The sequence below is a fragment of the Lutjanus erythropterus genome, chromosome 20 (assembly GCF_056507025.1).
Source record: "Lutjanus erythropterus isolate fLutEry1 chromosome 20, fLutEry1.hap2, whole genome shotgun sequence".
Lineage (NCBI taxonomy): Eukaryota > Metazoa > Chordata > Actinopteri > Lutjaniformes > Lutjanidae > Lutjanus > Lutjanus erythropterus.
In genome coordinates this window covers 35,013,865-35,030,000 of record NC_139336.1, presented here as the reverse complement: position 1 = coordinate 35,030,000, position 16,136 = coordinate 35,013,865, and the positions used below count along the sequence as shown (strand labels likewise).

General features: G+C 42.8%; 2 protein-coding genes across 3 annotated transcripts in view; both read right to left on the bottom strand.

Annotated features, from left to right (window-relative positions):
- myo5b (myosin VB) overlaps positions 1 to 6,929 on the bottom strand; it is a 47,935-nt gene extending 41,006 nt beyond the window's left edge. The window contains exon 1 of one of the 2 annotated variants that reach the window (XM_084745685.1): positions 6,740 to 6,929. In XM_084745685.1, the coding sequence (XP_084601811.1) occupies positions 6,740 to 6,769 (30 nt within the window). In that variant the 5' untranslated portion in view covers positions 6,770 to 6,929. Of the gene's footprint in view, positions 1 to 2,514; positions 2,939 to 6,739 lie in introns of those variants that run through there. The other variant, XM_084745684.1, reaches the window with a different exon arrangement.
- Positions 6,930 to 8,541: 1,612 nt separating this feature from the next.
- cfap53 (cilia and flagella associated protein 53) lies at positions 8,542 to 14,541 on the bottom strand. Its single transcript, XM_084746000.1, has 8 exons — positions 14,420 to 14,541; positions 12,970 to 13,199; positions 12,246 to 12,419; positions 11,702 to 12,005; positions 10,550 to 10,768; positions 10,245 to 10,461; positions 9,319 to 9,421; positions 8,542 to 8,913 (listed from the first exon to the last, which is right to left on the bottom strand). The coding sequence occupies exons 1-8, from the start codon at positions 14,495 to 14,497 to the stop codon at positions 8,670 to 8,672; spliced, it is 1,569 nt and encodes a 522-aa protein (XP_084602126.1). The 5' UTR covers positions 14,498 to 14,541; the 3' UTR covers positions 8,542 to 8,669.
- Positions 14,542 to 16,136: the final 1,595 nt, after the last annotated feature.

The window sequence follows — 16,136 nt, the reverse complement described above, 5'->3', positions numbered from 1 at the left end:
ACACACACACACACACACACACACACACACAGACACACACACACACACACACACACAGACAGAGGGGAGGCTCCACGTCAGTTCAGCCGTCGACATCATGAACTGATCATCAATAAATGTGACACGTCGTTATGAACTGCTGCACTCAGAACATGGAGAACACCTGGAGAACAAGCTGCAGAGAACTGGACTCACCACGATCATCTGAAGTGTGAGAGCATTTTAGACAGAGACACAACAGTTTGTCTCTCTTCAGCTCCACAAACTGGACACAACTGAGAGACAGCAGTGACCTGTCGTCCTCCTGCAGCTCAGAGACAGCACTGACCTGTCCTCCTGCAGCTCAGAGACAGCACTGACCTGTCCTCCTGCAGCTGAGAGACAGCACTGACCTGTCCTCCTCCTGCAGCTGAGAGACAGCACTGACCTGTCCTCCTGCAGCTCAGAGACAGCACTGACCTGTCCTCCTGCAGCTCAGAGACAGCACTGACCTGTCCTCCTGCAGCTCAGAGACAGCAGTGACCTGTCCTCCTGCAGCTGAGAGACAGCACTGACCTGTCCTCCTCCTGCAGCTCAGAGACAGCACTGACCTGTCCTCCTGCAGCTCAGAGACAGCACTGACCTGTCCTCCTGCACCTGTCCTCCTGCAGCTCAGAGACAGCACTGACCTGTCCTCCTGCAGCTCAGAGACAGCACTGACCTGTCCTCCTGCAGCTCAGAGACACCAGTGACCTGTCCTCCTGCAGCTGAGAGACAGCACTGACCTGTCCTCCTGCAGCTCAGAGACAGCACTGACCTGTCCTCCTGCAGCTCAGAGACACCAGTGACCTGTCCTCCTGCAGCTGAGAGACAGCACTGACCTGTCCTCCTGCAGCTCAGAGACACCAGTGACCTGTCCTCCTGCAGCTGAGAGACAGCACTGACCTGTCCTCCTGCAGCTCAGAGACAGCACTGACCTGTCCTCCTGGAGCTGAGAGACAGCAGTGACCTGTCCTCCTCCTGCAGCTCAGAGACAGCACTGACCTGTCCTCCTGCAGCTCAGAGACAGCACTGACCTGTCCTCCTGCAGCTCAGAGACAGCACTGACCTGTCCTCCTCCTGCAGCTCAGAGACAGCACTGACCTGTCCTCCTGCAGCTCAGAGACAGCACTGACCTGTCCTCCTGCAGCTGAGAGACAGCAGTGACCTGTCCTCCTGCAGCTCAGAGACAGCACTGACCTGTCCTCCTGCAGCTGAGAGACAGCACTGACCTGTCCTCCTCGTGCAGCTGAGAGACAGCACTGACCTGTCCTCCTCCTGCAGCTCAGAGACAGCACTGACCTGTCCTCCTCCTGCAGCTCAGAGACAGCACTGACCTGTCCTCCTGCAGAGACAGTGATTATCTTACCTTCATATTAGTTCAGTGATGAAATAATTTCTTGTCAGAACCAGTTTAAGTTTGAAGTGAAGGTCGACACAGTGATTATTGATTAGTTATTAAATTAATATCCATCACAGCTCCTTTTGATTTGAGCTCCAGTATTTTTATGATCAGGTTTCTGACATGGAGTTTAAAATACGTCACTATTATCATGATCATAATGTGTTTTATTCATCTATTTTTCAGGATTATGATTGAATGAAATATTGAAATATTAATGAGACATGTATTTGATATGTATTTTAGGTAAATTATTTTTTTACATAATTGAATAATAATCAATAAATCAATCAATTAAAAAATACACAATTTTGACTTTATATCTCATAATCTCAAGTTTTCATGCCATAATTATGACGTTTATCTTATAACAATGACTTTTTGAATGTAATAATTATGTTTTAATGTTGTAATTTAAATGACTTTTATCTTGTTATTTTGAAAATATTCACATAAGTATGATTTTTTTTTAACCATAATTAGGACTTTTGTCTAATAATTATTACTTCTGTCTTATGACTTTCTGAATGTACTAACTGTGATTTTTATCTTATGACTTAAATCTAAATTACTTTTATCTTATAATTTCTACACTTATCTTTTAATTATGAGTTACCATGGGAATGTCTTTTTTTCCTTTTCTCGGCGGAAGTGGACTTCCAGACATTCCTGATCCGCGAGTTAACTTTGCGGCTGATACACCTGCAGGCTCAGAACTTCATTCAAAAATATGTAAATTTTAGGCTCCATGTCGCTTCGAAACAACCTCAGAGAATCTGATGTGACGTCTCAGCTCAGCTCAGTCCTCTGACATATTCGGCTCACATATAATCACCACACACACATAACAGTGATGTTATTTAAACTTGTGTTCCCTCTCAGGGTACCACCGCACCGTCTGAGGACGTTACCGAGCACATCCGAACAGGTGACTCACCACTCAAAGTTTCACTAAAATCACATGGAGTTTGGTTCGAGTCGATCCGAGTCGGGTTCGTTAAAACAAGGATCTGTGTTGTGAATGAATCAGGGACGTACAGTCGGTCCTCTGTGTTTCAGTGACGTCGGTGTGTTTTCCAGGTAAACTGACTCACCTTTGTGTACAGTTCGTTCACAGACATCTTCCTCCTCCTCTTCTTCTTCTTCTTCTACAAACTGCGCTTCTCTTCTTCTTTTTCTTCTTCCCGCTAAAACTCCATTGTTCATTAAATGATTTTAGTCCTTTGCATCGCGACTTTCTTCACCTAACAAGCCGCTGGACGGCGCATGTCCCCGGCGGTGCTACAGCAGGTGTCCCCGGCGGGCGGGCGGCGGAGTTTCGGTCGGTGTGTTCGGTGGAGGCTGGGCGGGCGGTGACCGGTGTGTCCGCGGCTGGTCGCTCCGGGGATCAGACGGTGTTTGTGGGCGGATAGACTTCAGTCAGCGGGCAGAAAAACTCATGAAACGATCCATAAATCCAGTCAGAGACAAAAACACGGCGAGGAGAACTACTTCCTGTCAGCACACACACACACACACACACACACACACACTCCAACTGGATCATCAGAGCACTGCAACACAACACAACACACACAGGTTCTCAACATGAGGGGCGGGACCCCACAAACGACCCCCTCAGGAAACTGAGCTTTAAATCATTAAAAGTTGTCTAATATTATTCATTATATAAATATTAACAGACACATTGACGATGATTGATACACAGAGAATGCAAAAAGTACTACTACTTAGTATTACTAATTACTTCTTTAAAACTGTAGTCAGTAACCTATTCCAAGTATCACTACATTAAAGTAATGTAACTTAATTACTGTCCATTACTTCTGAACGACCTCATCACCAAATATGTTGAAATTGTTGAGCTAACAGAATGTTTTCTGTTTGTTTATTGTTTTTTCAGCTGCAGCGCTAATTATTATGTTTGTTATTCAAATTTACACTCAAACTTCAAGTAAACTGACATCAACTTATTCCCACAATCCAGCCAACATTAGCATTTTGTTCTATGTAGCTAACGTTAGCGGTTGTTCTGTGTAGCTAACGTTAGCGGTTGTTCTGTGTAGCTAACGTTAGCGGTTGTTCTGTGTAGCTAACATTAGCGGTTGTTCTGTGTAGCTAACATTAGCGGTTGTTCTGTGTAGCTAACATTAGCGGTTGTTCTGTGTAGCTAACATTAGCGGTTGTTCTGACCTGTAAATGTTTAAATGAGATGTTGAGTTCTTGGATGATGACAGTATTTTCTCTGTTCTGTGATGTTCTTCCTTTTTTCTGATTTTAATGACTAAATAATGTTCCACCAGTGGAACATTTTTTTGATCAGAGATCCTGACAATAAACTGACTGTTAGATTATACTGTGTGAAAACTGCACGTTAGCATATCATTCTTTATTTTTACACTAATTATTAAACTTTAATCCTGTTAATAATGCTGTTAATAATCTCAATTTTTACTAAATATGTCTGTAATCTGATTACACATTTTTCTGTGTGAGATTAGTTACTTTTTTGTGTCTTGATTACATAATCCAAGTACATGTAATACATCAGTCCACAAGCCTGTTGGTGTGTTTTGACCTTTATGTGAATTTGACAGTATTTTTTGATCCATGTGATTTTTTCATACTGTTGATCAAGTTAGTGAAATGTAGTAATCAGTTACGTTACGAGTTACTTCAAACAGTAATTAGTTACTTTGTAAAGTAACTTCTGCACAATGTAAGCTTTGATTCTCATATTAATGTACATAAGTATATTATTTTACTGACATCTGTCAAACGTTCATCTCTCTTTGAACCCTTCATCATTAATCAGTTATTAACACTCCTGACCACCAGGGGGCAGCAACAACCAACATCTACCTGTAAGATCTGCACTGATTGTCCCTCAGGTGTGGATCCACAGGAAGCTGAATGTTAGTGCATAAGATGAACAGTTTATATTTACACACACACACACAGAGACACACACACACAGAGAGACAGACACACACACACACACACACAGACAGACAGACAGACAGACACACACACACACACACACAAACAGACACACACACACACACACAGACACACACAGACACACACACACACACACAGACACACACAGACACACACAGACACACACACACACAGAGACAGACACACAGACACACACACACACACACAGACACACACACACACACACACACACACACACACACAGCTCAGTGTTCTGACACAGACGGAGGTAAAGGTACAGCTCAGAGCCCCTGTGGCTCCGACTGACCTTAAATCAATAAAAATTAAAAAAAGAGGAAACATTTCACGTTTCATTATATAAATTTTGTTGGACAGAATTAATGAAACCGTTTTCTCTCCTGTGTTTATGACTTAAGAACAGGTTTGTCTCGTCCCGTCTGTCCTGTGTGACGTCCTCTGATGGATCCACCAGTCAGTCGTCTTTTCTGTCTTATTGTTTCGTCCGTTCAGGTTGAAGTCAGTCTTGATGTTTGAAGGCGGCGCACAATGATGCAAAATAACAATAATCAATAATTCACCTCAGAGTCATTCAAACTAAAGTAATGAGTCTGTTTATAAAATATGAGGAGGAGAAAGTTCAGATATTTGTGTTCAGATGCCAGAAAAATAAAAACTCAAGTAAAGTACAGATACCTGAAGACTACTGAAGTACAGTAACTAAGTATTTGTACTTTGTTACTTGTTTAAATGGCATTAAATGATGTGAAAAGCTTAAAATGCATGGACACAACACTAAGAGATAACATAAAGATGTACTCAGACGGAAACGACACATCAAGATGAAAACAAAAGATGCAACAAGACAAAAAAACGTAATGAGACGAAAACAAAGTAAAAGACATAAGATGAAAAATATGTAAAGTTTATGAAGACACTCAGTCTGACAGATTCTGCCTAAACCAGTGGCTGATTGATACAAATGCAGTTGTTCTTGTTTGTATTCAGTTCAGTTCCACGTTAGATTTGGGTTCTTTAAGGTCTCAGACTGTAGAACAGAGTACTAATGAATACTGAGGGCATGACTTTCAATACAGACGCTCCTCTGTCTGTTAAACTGATGCAGAGATGCTGTGTTGTAGTGAGCAGCATCCACCACCAGGGGTCAGTCTCTGAGCTGGTGTGCAGCTGAGCAGAAAAGAACAAGGCATCATGGGAATAAAATCAGAGTCCTAACAAGTAAAAAAGAAGACAAATGCCTCTGTCTGTGTTTGGGAGTAGTTTGGATTTATAAACTACCAAACAGTGCAGACGCCTGACAGCTCAGAGTAACTCCGTGTAGTTCAGGAGGAGCGTCCTCCTGTAGTTCTCCTGTAGTTCAGGAGGAGCGTCCTCCTGTAGTTCTCCCGTAGTTCAGGAGGACGCTCCTCCTGAACTACAGGAGGACGCTCTGTACTCCTTTACACTGTAAGTTAGGGATTGATTTGGACCAAACCACAGCTGGTGGTTGGTGAGACGGTAGAAGTTCCATCATGTTATGTCTTTTACATCATTCTCATCTTGTCACATCATTTATACTATTTTATCTTTGTTACATCTTTCATGATGTTTTCATCTTACATCATTCTGTTTTCTATCCATTCATCTATTGTCCATATCTGTTTATCCTGACAGGTCCCGGGGTGTCTGTCCCAGCTGACACTGGGTTAGAGGCGGGGTAACCTGGACAAGTCGCCAGTTCATCACAGGGCATCACAATAAATCATCAATATTTCACCTCAAAGTCATTAAAACTAAAGTAATGTTTATAAAATGTTCAGATATTTGTGTTCAGATGTCAGAAAAATAAAAACACAAGTAAAGTACAGATACCTGAAGACTACTGAAGTATTACAGGTACAAGAACAAGTGAAGTATTGACAAAAGTATTTGTACTTAGTTACTTCTCAGCTCTGTTATTAATCTGCTGATTGATGAATTAATTCATGTTTGGTCTGAAAATGAAAAAGTCCAAGGTGACGTCTTTAAATGTCTCATTTCAGTTCAAAAACATGAAGAGATTCATTTTAATAAAGATTAAACTCCACCTGTTTTCATGTTTGGACCCAATTTTCAACTAGTGATCAATCTGGCAATAATTTTTCCTGAAGTATTTGTACTTAGTTACTTCCTGTGAGCAGGTGAACAAGGTCCTCTGGAGAGAAATCAGGAGAGGAATCTTATCTGTGAGGTGGTGTGAAGTGGACAGGAACACACTGATAAAGTCTAACAGAGAACATTGAACATTAACCCACAGAGATCAGTCCAGTCGTGTCTCTCACACTCGGCTCAGACGGACAGATTCAAAAAGACAAAGATTACCTTGGAGTACGGGTAATAATCGCTGCTCATGTTCTCAGCCGGTTCAGTAGATCCTCAGTTCTGTCGGAACATTCTGCAGCCGTCTGTGTGACATCAGCCTGGTGTGGGAAGCTGCAGCAGCTTATCTGACGCCTGTCTGAGCATTAACTATTATTCTTACATCAGGTAACGAGTCCACTCCCAGGCCACTCCCTCTGCAGGTATGAGCTGTTTACCTGCTCAGGACTCTGACAGGTGCTGCTCCACCCACAACACACCACAACAGGCTTCATCACGCTGCCACAAGCATGAAGGCAGCGCACAAAGAACAAGACCTTCAAGATGTACTAGTTAAACAAATGTAACACGATCCAGGTATCACAATATTAAAGTAATGTAACTTCATTACTGAATGACCTCAGTACAGTTATGCTGAAATTGTTGAATGTTTTCCGTTTGTTTATTGTTTTCTCAGCTGCAGCGCTAATTATTATGTTTGTTGTACATATTTAAGACTTAAACTTCAAGTAAACTGACGTCAGCTTATTCCCACAATCCATCCTGGTCAGCAGCATCGACGGTCCAGAATGTCTCAGGAGGAGCTAGCTTAGCTAGCAGACTGGGTTTGTTTGAAGCTAACGTTAGCAGCTGGTCTGTGTAGCTAAGTGCATTATAAACAGTATGTGTCATATTTAATAACCTCATCACATGTTGTGTGTTGCACTCATGACAACAGCTGATACACACGTAGTAAAAAACTTACCTCTGTGTGAAGTACAAGTATTACACAGCAGAAAATGTGAATACCCAAGTAAAATACCAGTACTTTGAAGCTGTACCTCAGTGCAGTACTTGCATAAATGTACTTAGTTACTCTCTACCAGTGTGTGTGTGTGTGTGTGTGTGTGTGTGTGTGTGTGTGTGTGTGGATCTGGTGTGTAGGTCAGTGAGTCACAAACACTTGTCTTGTTCTGTTCAGTGTGTTGCTGTTACTTCCTGGATGATGATTCTTTCACAATAAAAGACTTTATGCAACATGGATCTCCTCCCTCACCTTCAGCAAATACTACATTACCCAACAAACCCCAGGACACCAGGATTACCTGCCCTCCAGGTGTGAGTACTGTACTCAGTGTGTGACTCATGTAGGTCAATCACCAATCAACCAATCAATCACTCCATCAATCAAACGACCAAAGTGTGATGAAACTGGTTACTGATGGACCAACTAAGATGAAGAGTTTGACTGATTTCAACCTAAATGGACGAAACAATAAGACATAAAAAAGACGATTCACTGATGGATCCATCAGAGGACATCACACAGGACAGACGGGACGAGACGGAGACGATGTAAAAGATCTAGACAAAAGTGACGTAAGACAAAATTTACATTAAGAGATGTAACAAGATGAAAATGACATTATAAAATGTAACTACGTAAAAACTACGTAAAAGATTTTGCAAGACAAAAGTGATGTAAAATGATGTAAGACAGCAAGAAAATATAACAAGACAAAAACAATATTAAAAGATGTTAAAAGACAAATTCCACATAAAAAGTGTAGAGAGACAAAAATGATGTAAAACGTGTAACAAGATGAAAATGATGTTAAAAGATGTAAAACAACAAAACGACATAAAACATCTAACAAGACAAAAAGTTTGAACATATTTTTCAATTGACAGAATGAATTTTTCATTTTATTTTATGATTTGCAAACAATTTCTGAACCTAAAAAAGATGCCAGAAAAATAAATACTCAACTAATACCTGAAAACTTTCCTGAAGCACAGTAACTAAGTATTTGTACTAAGTTACTGCGGGTTAAAGGTCTGTGTGTGTTGCTCCTCCTCTGATGATTTTTGATGTGTTTCTGAAGCTCACAGTCGACAGACTTTATTTGATTCCAGACATCAGAGTTAACGCGCTGCTTGACGTGCAGGTGGACTATGTGACGCGGGACGTGGAGGCAGACCTGGATCCCTCTGCTCGTCTGAACGGATGGGGGACGGCGGTGTGAGACGAGGGTCTGGATAAGATCTCGTCTCTCCTCTGGTTGTAGAGCTCCTGCAGGATCAGACCGTGCTGATGTTCCCTCTGAGCCTCAGCCTCCTGCTCACAGCGCCGCCGCCGCTGCTGCTTCATCTGAGCCCGCAGGTCGGCCTGGTACGCCTCGCAGGACGCCTTCCGACTGCCGGGACCAACACACACACATTGAGGACGTCATCTTGGACTTTGATCAAGATTTTCTGACCAAACAACTAACAATTAGTGGAAAATGATTGTCTGATTGATCACTAGTTGGAAAATAGGTCCAAACGTGGAAACAGGTGGAACACAGACGTTCTTTATGAGGGCTGAATGATTCTGACAAAACATCTGATTGTGTTTATTTTGACTGATTCAATCATGATATGATTTGTGATATTAGAGCTAATGATCGTTTTTGATAATGATAATTGCAAAAAGCCGTAGTGTGATTTAGTTAAAAAAGCGATTACTTGTGCAGCTCTAATCTTTGTGAGGATCAACAGAGACGAGTTCAGTGTGATCTGGAGACAAACAGACCGAGCGTCCTGGATGTTTGCTGACGTACCGTCTCTTGTCCTCCTCGTCCGTCAGCTTCATCTCCTCCATCGCTCTGTTCAGCTCGTCTCTCTCTTTGGACAGCTCCGCCTGTTTCTGCATGTTCATGTCCACTGCAGCACACAAACAGCTCACAGGTAGTTTCACGTTTGAAAAACGTTCCTCAAACAGCTGCTCGCCGTAGTTTTTACGCCGCTTGTGTGCGATTAGTCGACTAAACAATTAAACGTTGCTGCCCTCACTAGTCTGCACCAGAAATACAAGTCAGTTAAACTAATTACGAACAGTTTATTACTGTAGAACACTGGTTAATAAGATGTTCCACAGCTGCAGCTCGCTGCTCCCTGCACTAATGGACCGATGCTGTAATCCACTGAGGTGGAAAACATGAAGATAAATCATGACAGAAGCTTCGGTTTGTCAGTATTTTGATGCAGGAAAGTAAAATCAGGTTGTCTGAGTCAGAATAAACTGACATCACTGACTGACCACATTCAGCACAGACATGTGGACGTTAACCTGCAGGGAGAGCAGACTGCTGCTGCTGCTAGCACTGCTAACATTAGCCACAGCACCACTCAGTCATTTGCATTGTTGAGTTGTTGTCATGTTTTTTAAGATAATGTTCATTTTACTGGCATTTAAAGTTGATTTGGTGACTGAAGAATGTGATTAATGGCTTCAAATACCTTTAAATACACTCATCTGTTTAGTGAGTGTCTTCTTGACTAGTAGACTAGTCAACAAGTTTAATCAACAGGGAAATTAACTAAGAACTCAGATTTGGCCTTTCAATACAAATATTCAGTGACCGATTCTTTGTATGATTATGATTTAGTTCCTGGTGTAAATGTTCTCGCTGTGTTTCTGTAGCTTCTGTTTTATCTTGTTACTGTGTGAGTTTTTAATGGACAGAAAGAACAGATGTTTTCTTACGTTTGTGTTGGATCTGCAGACTGCGAGCCTCCATCACCTCCTTCATCAGTCGGTTTCTGACGTCTCGCTGCACTCGACTCTGCTCCTCCCGTTTGCTCCACGCCTCCTTCAGTTTCTCCTCGATCAGCTGCTCAATCTCCTCCTCCTCCTTCCTCTGCTTCTGCAGCTCCTCCCACAAATACTGACGGTACCTCTGCTGCTCGTCACGCAGCTCAGCCTGAACACAGAGGAGAGGAACCGCCGCTGTGTTCTATCAGGATCGTTCCTACAGGTGAGGTTCTGTTGTGTTATTCAGGTGTGTTTACCTTCCTGTGAGCCGCCTCCTGTCTCTCGTCAGTCTCCTGTCGGAGCAGCTGCTGCAGGACGTTCATGTCCAGCTGCAGCTCGTCCTGCTGCTCTCTGGCCAGACGCTTCATCTTCAGCCGGAGACTCTGATCCAGCTGCCGACGTCTGTTCTGCTGATCCTGGATCTGCTGCTGCTGCTCGCGCTGCTGCTGCAGCTGCTGCGTCTCCTGCTGCTGCAGCTGGAGACGAGACAAGGTGGGATTCAGACAGGTAAAACACCTCTGAGCGCGTCTCTCTGTGGATCACATGATCAGACCTTCACCTGATTGGATAGAAGAGTTTTTGACTTCACACTCTTTGAAATAAAGGTGCTCACTAGAACTATAAAGGGTTCTTCAGCCTTTAGGAGAATCTGTTTTGATTCCTGCTGGAACCTTTTTTAAAGGCTCCACTTGGAACCTTGGAAGAGAGTTCTACGTGGAACCCAACATTAAGGGTTATACCTGGAACCATCTGTGGAAGGTTCCACACAGAACCCCCTATGAGATGTTCTACAGAGATCCCTTTTATGGTGTAATGGTTCCACCCAGAGCTCTCTCTAGAGGTTCTATCAAGAACCCTCCCACCTTCTAAGAGTGCTCACAAGAACCCATCCACAAGATTCAACCTGTACCATGTTATATTCCAATGGTTTTATGCAGAACCACAGGGGTTTTACAGAGAACTTTTTCATATTCCAAGTGTATTATCTAGAACACACCCAGGGGGGTCTACTGAGAACCTTTTTATATCATGCAAAAAACCCTTGACAAAAGTATTTCAACAATCCTTGAAGAACTCTTTCTTTCAAAAGGGGTTCTTTGGAAGAAAAGGGTTCTCAATGGATTCCTCAGTCTTACAAAGAACTCTGTCTTCAAAGAGAGACAGTAGAACTTAAGCCCTTAAGGAAGAACCCTTATTTGTTTTTGTGTGTCATTTAATTTTTAGATCTGAAAGTGACTAACATCTTTTTTTTTTTTGAGAATTTAGTTTTTCAAAGTGCCCGACTCTAAAGTTCCTTGCAGGACAGTCCAAACAGAGAACTGAGAACGGTCCAAACAGAGAACAGGGACCAGTTCAGACGATGTGGTCCTGAGTCTGTGATGTGTGTGAGTGTAAGAACAGGTACAGACCATGAGTCGGGCCTCCTCCTCTCTCAGCTCTCTGTGCTTCTGTCTCTTCTGTTCTGCTGCTTCCATCTGACTCTTGATGACGTCCAGCTGCTGTCGGTTCCTCTGCTGCCGTCTCTCCTCTCTCTGGGTCTCGCGTTCCTCTTTGGCCCGTCGATCGTTCTCCCACAGCTCGTCGAACAGTTTCTCCTCCTCCTCCTGCTGCTGCAGACGCTCCCGTCGCTGTCTCACCTGAGCGGCTCGCTCCAAACACACCTGCTGCTCTCTGCGTCGGCTCTGGGCGGTTCGCAGCTCGTCACACTGCTCCCTGAAAAGTAGCAGTACTGCAATACTACAGTGCTACAGAACCACAGTACTGCAGTACTACAGGACCACAGTACTGCAGTACAGTGGTTCTGTAGTACTACAGCACCACAGTACCACAGGAACCTCCTGCCAACACGACTCAACACTTCCTGCTGTTTTTTCATGTTAAAATCCTTAATAAAGGGCAGTCTATGAGACTTTTATTGTGAAAGTGTGGAGGAAGACACACAGGTGTGGTTACCTGAAGTGCTGCTCCATCTTTTCTGAGACGAGCTGCTGTCTGTCTCTCTCTCTCCTGTCTCTCAGCACTGTAGCTCGTTCTCTCATCTTCGCCTGTCTCTCCTCTGGCGTCTCCACCTGCTCCTCCATCTCCTGCAGGAGCTGCTGCTCCTCCGCCTCCAACAGCAACCGCAGCCTGAGGAGACAGACAGGTGGAGACAGACAGGTGGAGACAGGTGAGACAGACAGGTGAGACAGACAGGTGGAGACAGACAGGTGGAGACAGGTGAGACAGACAGGTGGAGACAGAGGTGAGACAGACATGTGGAGACAGAGGTGAGACAGACATGTGGAGACAGGTGAGACATACAGGTGAGACAGACAGGTGGAGACAGACAGGTGGAGACAGGTGAGAAAGACAGGTGGAGACACACAGGTGGACACAGACAGGTGGAGACAGGTGAGACATACAGGTGGAGACAGGTGACACAGACAGGTGGAGACACACAGGTGGACACAGACAGGTGGAGACAGGTGAGACATACAGGTGGAGACAGGTGACACAGACAGGTGGAGACAGGTGAGACAGACAGGTGGAGACACAGGTGGAGACAGGTGAGACATACAGGTGGAGACACCTTTTTCAAAAAAGGTTCTTCATAAGCAAATGGTTCTAGGTATAACCTAAGGAAGAACCCTTTTGGAACTCTTATTTCTCAGAGTAATTGACATGTCAGGACACAGACCTGTCCCTCCTCTCCTGGACGTGGACCTCCTGCTGGTCTAGAGCAGCTTGGACTCGTCTCTTGATGGTTCCTCTCAGGAACCGTTCCTCTGTGTTCTTCAGCCACGATGTCTTGATGTTGCAGGTCTGCTGGTACTTTGTGAACTCCAGGACTTTGTCCCGGGCCGCGTCCTGTCTCTGTCTCTCCTGGATCAGATGGTCCACGGGCCTCGACGGCGGGAACTTTGCTCGCTGTTTGACACAGAAACACTCCTTTAATTTTCCTCTACAGATTTTTATTTGATTTAATTCTGTTGAATTCTAACAAACAAGGAAGCAAACAGTTTATTAACTTCTTTAACATTTAAAATCCAAATGTTACAAATGTAATTATTTTCTTTCAGTTACTCCTTTTTTCATTAATTCTTTATTAAACAAACATAGAGATTAAACTTTATTTAATTTCAGTTTACATCAAGAAACCTGGATTTACTGAACTGATATATAAACTATGTGAGCTAATGCTAACATGCTGAACACAAGCTAACTATTGAAATGGAACCGTCACTTTAAAATCTCAGGTGATCTCAGGTTGTGGATTTGAAGAATCACATGATGCTGCGATTATTTTGACAGATGATGTTGCTGTGATATGATTCAACGTTAGTGGAGGTCATGTGATCATGTGACATTTGTTTCCTCCCAAACAGACACGCAGCACTACAGTCATCACATGGCTTTGTTAAATACTCGATTCTGATTGGTCAGTTACAACAGCCTAAGGTCTGTTTTTTTTCTGTAGAACAGACTGTTGCTATGGTCACATAATCATTTTAAAATGAATATTTTGTATTCACTTTTGGTATATAACCATGTAACAAGCATTTTTAATTTTAAGATTGTGACAGGATTAATTAATTATAAACATAATAAAAATGTATATTGGTACATACACAGTCATGTACTTTAAGTAAACGTGATCTTGTTCCACTTCAAACTAAATACACTTAAAATTTAAATATAATTAAAACACACTGAAGAAAAAGGAGTTGTTCTAAAATGACAAACTTCCAGGTAACGGATCATTAACACCGAGGATTACTGTGACTGAAAGTACATTGTTAAAATTTAATATCACCAGAGTAAAACCGCCGATAATCTGCCCAATCCAAACGAGCCAAACCAACGAAGACACCGAGTACGAGCCAATCAGCGGAAGAGGAGTGTACGTCATGACGTAACCATCAAGTCAGCGAAGCCAACGCGCCGACAAACAGACGCAAAATGGTTTATACAAAAGAAAGAAATAACTCAGGAGTGTAAGACCTTCGCCGAATTTACAAAGAGGCCCAAATAATTACGATTCTTATCGTAGACTGCGTTTCACAACGTTTAAAACGTCTCTGCGACTCAATAAGTCATAAAATTGCTGTATTTTCTGATGGAGTCTGGTGGACAGAGAGGAGACTCACCACCGCGACTGAATGAGGCGTCGGTCCGGTGAACTCCCGACACCTCATCCTCCTCTCACTCTGCACACCCTGGATCATTTCTGCCTCTTCTGACGGTCTCTAACTCCAGTCTGACTCCAGCTGACTCAAACCACGCACACAAACACACAGGCGACCGGTTACCATGGTTACTGTAAACAGCAGGACAACAGCCCCTCCTGCTGGTGGGAGGAGTCAACTCCATCCAGTTGAGTTCAGTGGAGGACGAGATGAAGTGAAAGGAGAATGAAACGAACCAAAATATTTTGGTTTATAGAAGATAAACAGATAAAATAAATTAATATACAGACTAAATTCGATAGTTTGTTCAAGTGTAAAATAAATTAAATTAATAGATATTAATGGTAAAATATCAACAGGAATTAAAATAAAATCTACTGAATAAAGTAAAATAAACAGATGTTAATAGTCGGGATAATACGGTCCTCACTCCATAAACAAATCAATCGTTTCAGAAGTTTTTCTTCTGCTGATATTTTCAATGTTTAATTATTAATTAATTAATTAATTAAAGATGTTACTGATAACATTTTTATATAAAGGAATAATTTGAAAAGAAAAAAACAACAACTCTAAACTTGGTGCAGAATAAAAGTATCATATAAAAAATGAAAACAAATTAATATTAATTATAAATATTGATTGTTTAAAAAAAAATTGACAGGTGTAGAATAAATGTTTTGTTTTTCTCAGGGTTAGATGTGTGATGTTTCATTCCTGGCAACCAGGCAACCAGCAACCAGGCAACCAGCAACCAGCAACCAGGCAACCAGCAACCAGCAACCAGCAAACAGGTAACCAGGCAACCAGCAACCAGGCAACCAGCAACCAGCAACCAGGCAACCAGCAACCAGGCAACCAGCAACCAGGCAACCAGGTAACCAGCAACCAGGTAACCAGCAACCAGGCAACCAGGCAACCAGCAACCAGGCAACCAGGCAACCAGGCAACCAGGTAACCAGCAACCAGCAACCAGGCAACCAGCAACCAGGCAACCAGGTAACCAGCAACCAGGTAACCAGCAACCAGGCAACCAGGCAACCAGCAACCAGCAACCAGGTAACCAGCAACCAGGCAACCAGCAACCAGCAACCAGCAACCAGGCAACCAGGCAACCAGCAACCAGGCAACCAGGCAACCAGCAACCAGGCAACCAGCAACCAGGCAACCAGGCAACCAGGCAACCAGCAACCAGGCAACCAGGCAACCAGCAACCAGGCAACCAGGCAACCAGCAACCAGCAACCAGTGGACTGGAGGGGAAGACAAACATTGTTATCAACATCACTGGGAAAGAAATAAATACATACATAAACAAACTAAATTAATAAATACTGCACATACATGAATAAATAAACAAACATAACAACATATATAAACAAACATACAAACTGAATAAATGAATAAACTAAATAAAGACATAACTGAATTGAGATCAATCAGCTTCATTAATATAAAATTAGTTTGACTGAAAATCATCTCATCAGTTCAGATTGTTGTCACTGTTTTCGAACATGACTTCATCTTCATCATGTCACGACTGTAATTCTTGTAATTTCTTGTTTTTAAAGTTTTAAATGTGCTGGTTCCCCCCGTACCTTTCTGAGTTCTTACATCGTCAGACTCCATCGTCTGACCAGTTCCTCCTGGATGTTCTCAGATCCAGATGCAGAGACAGA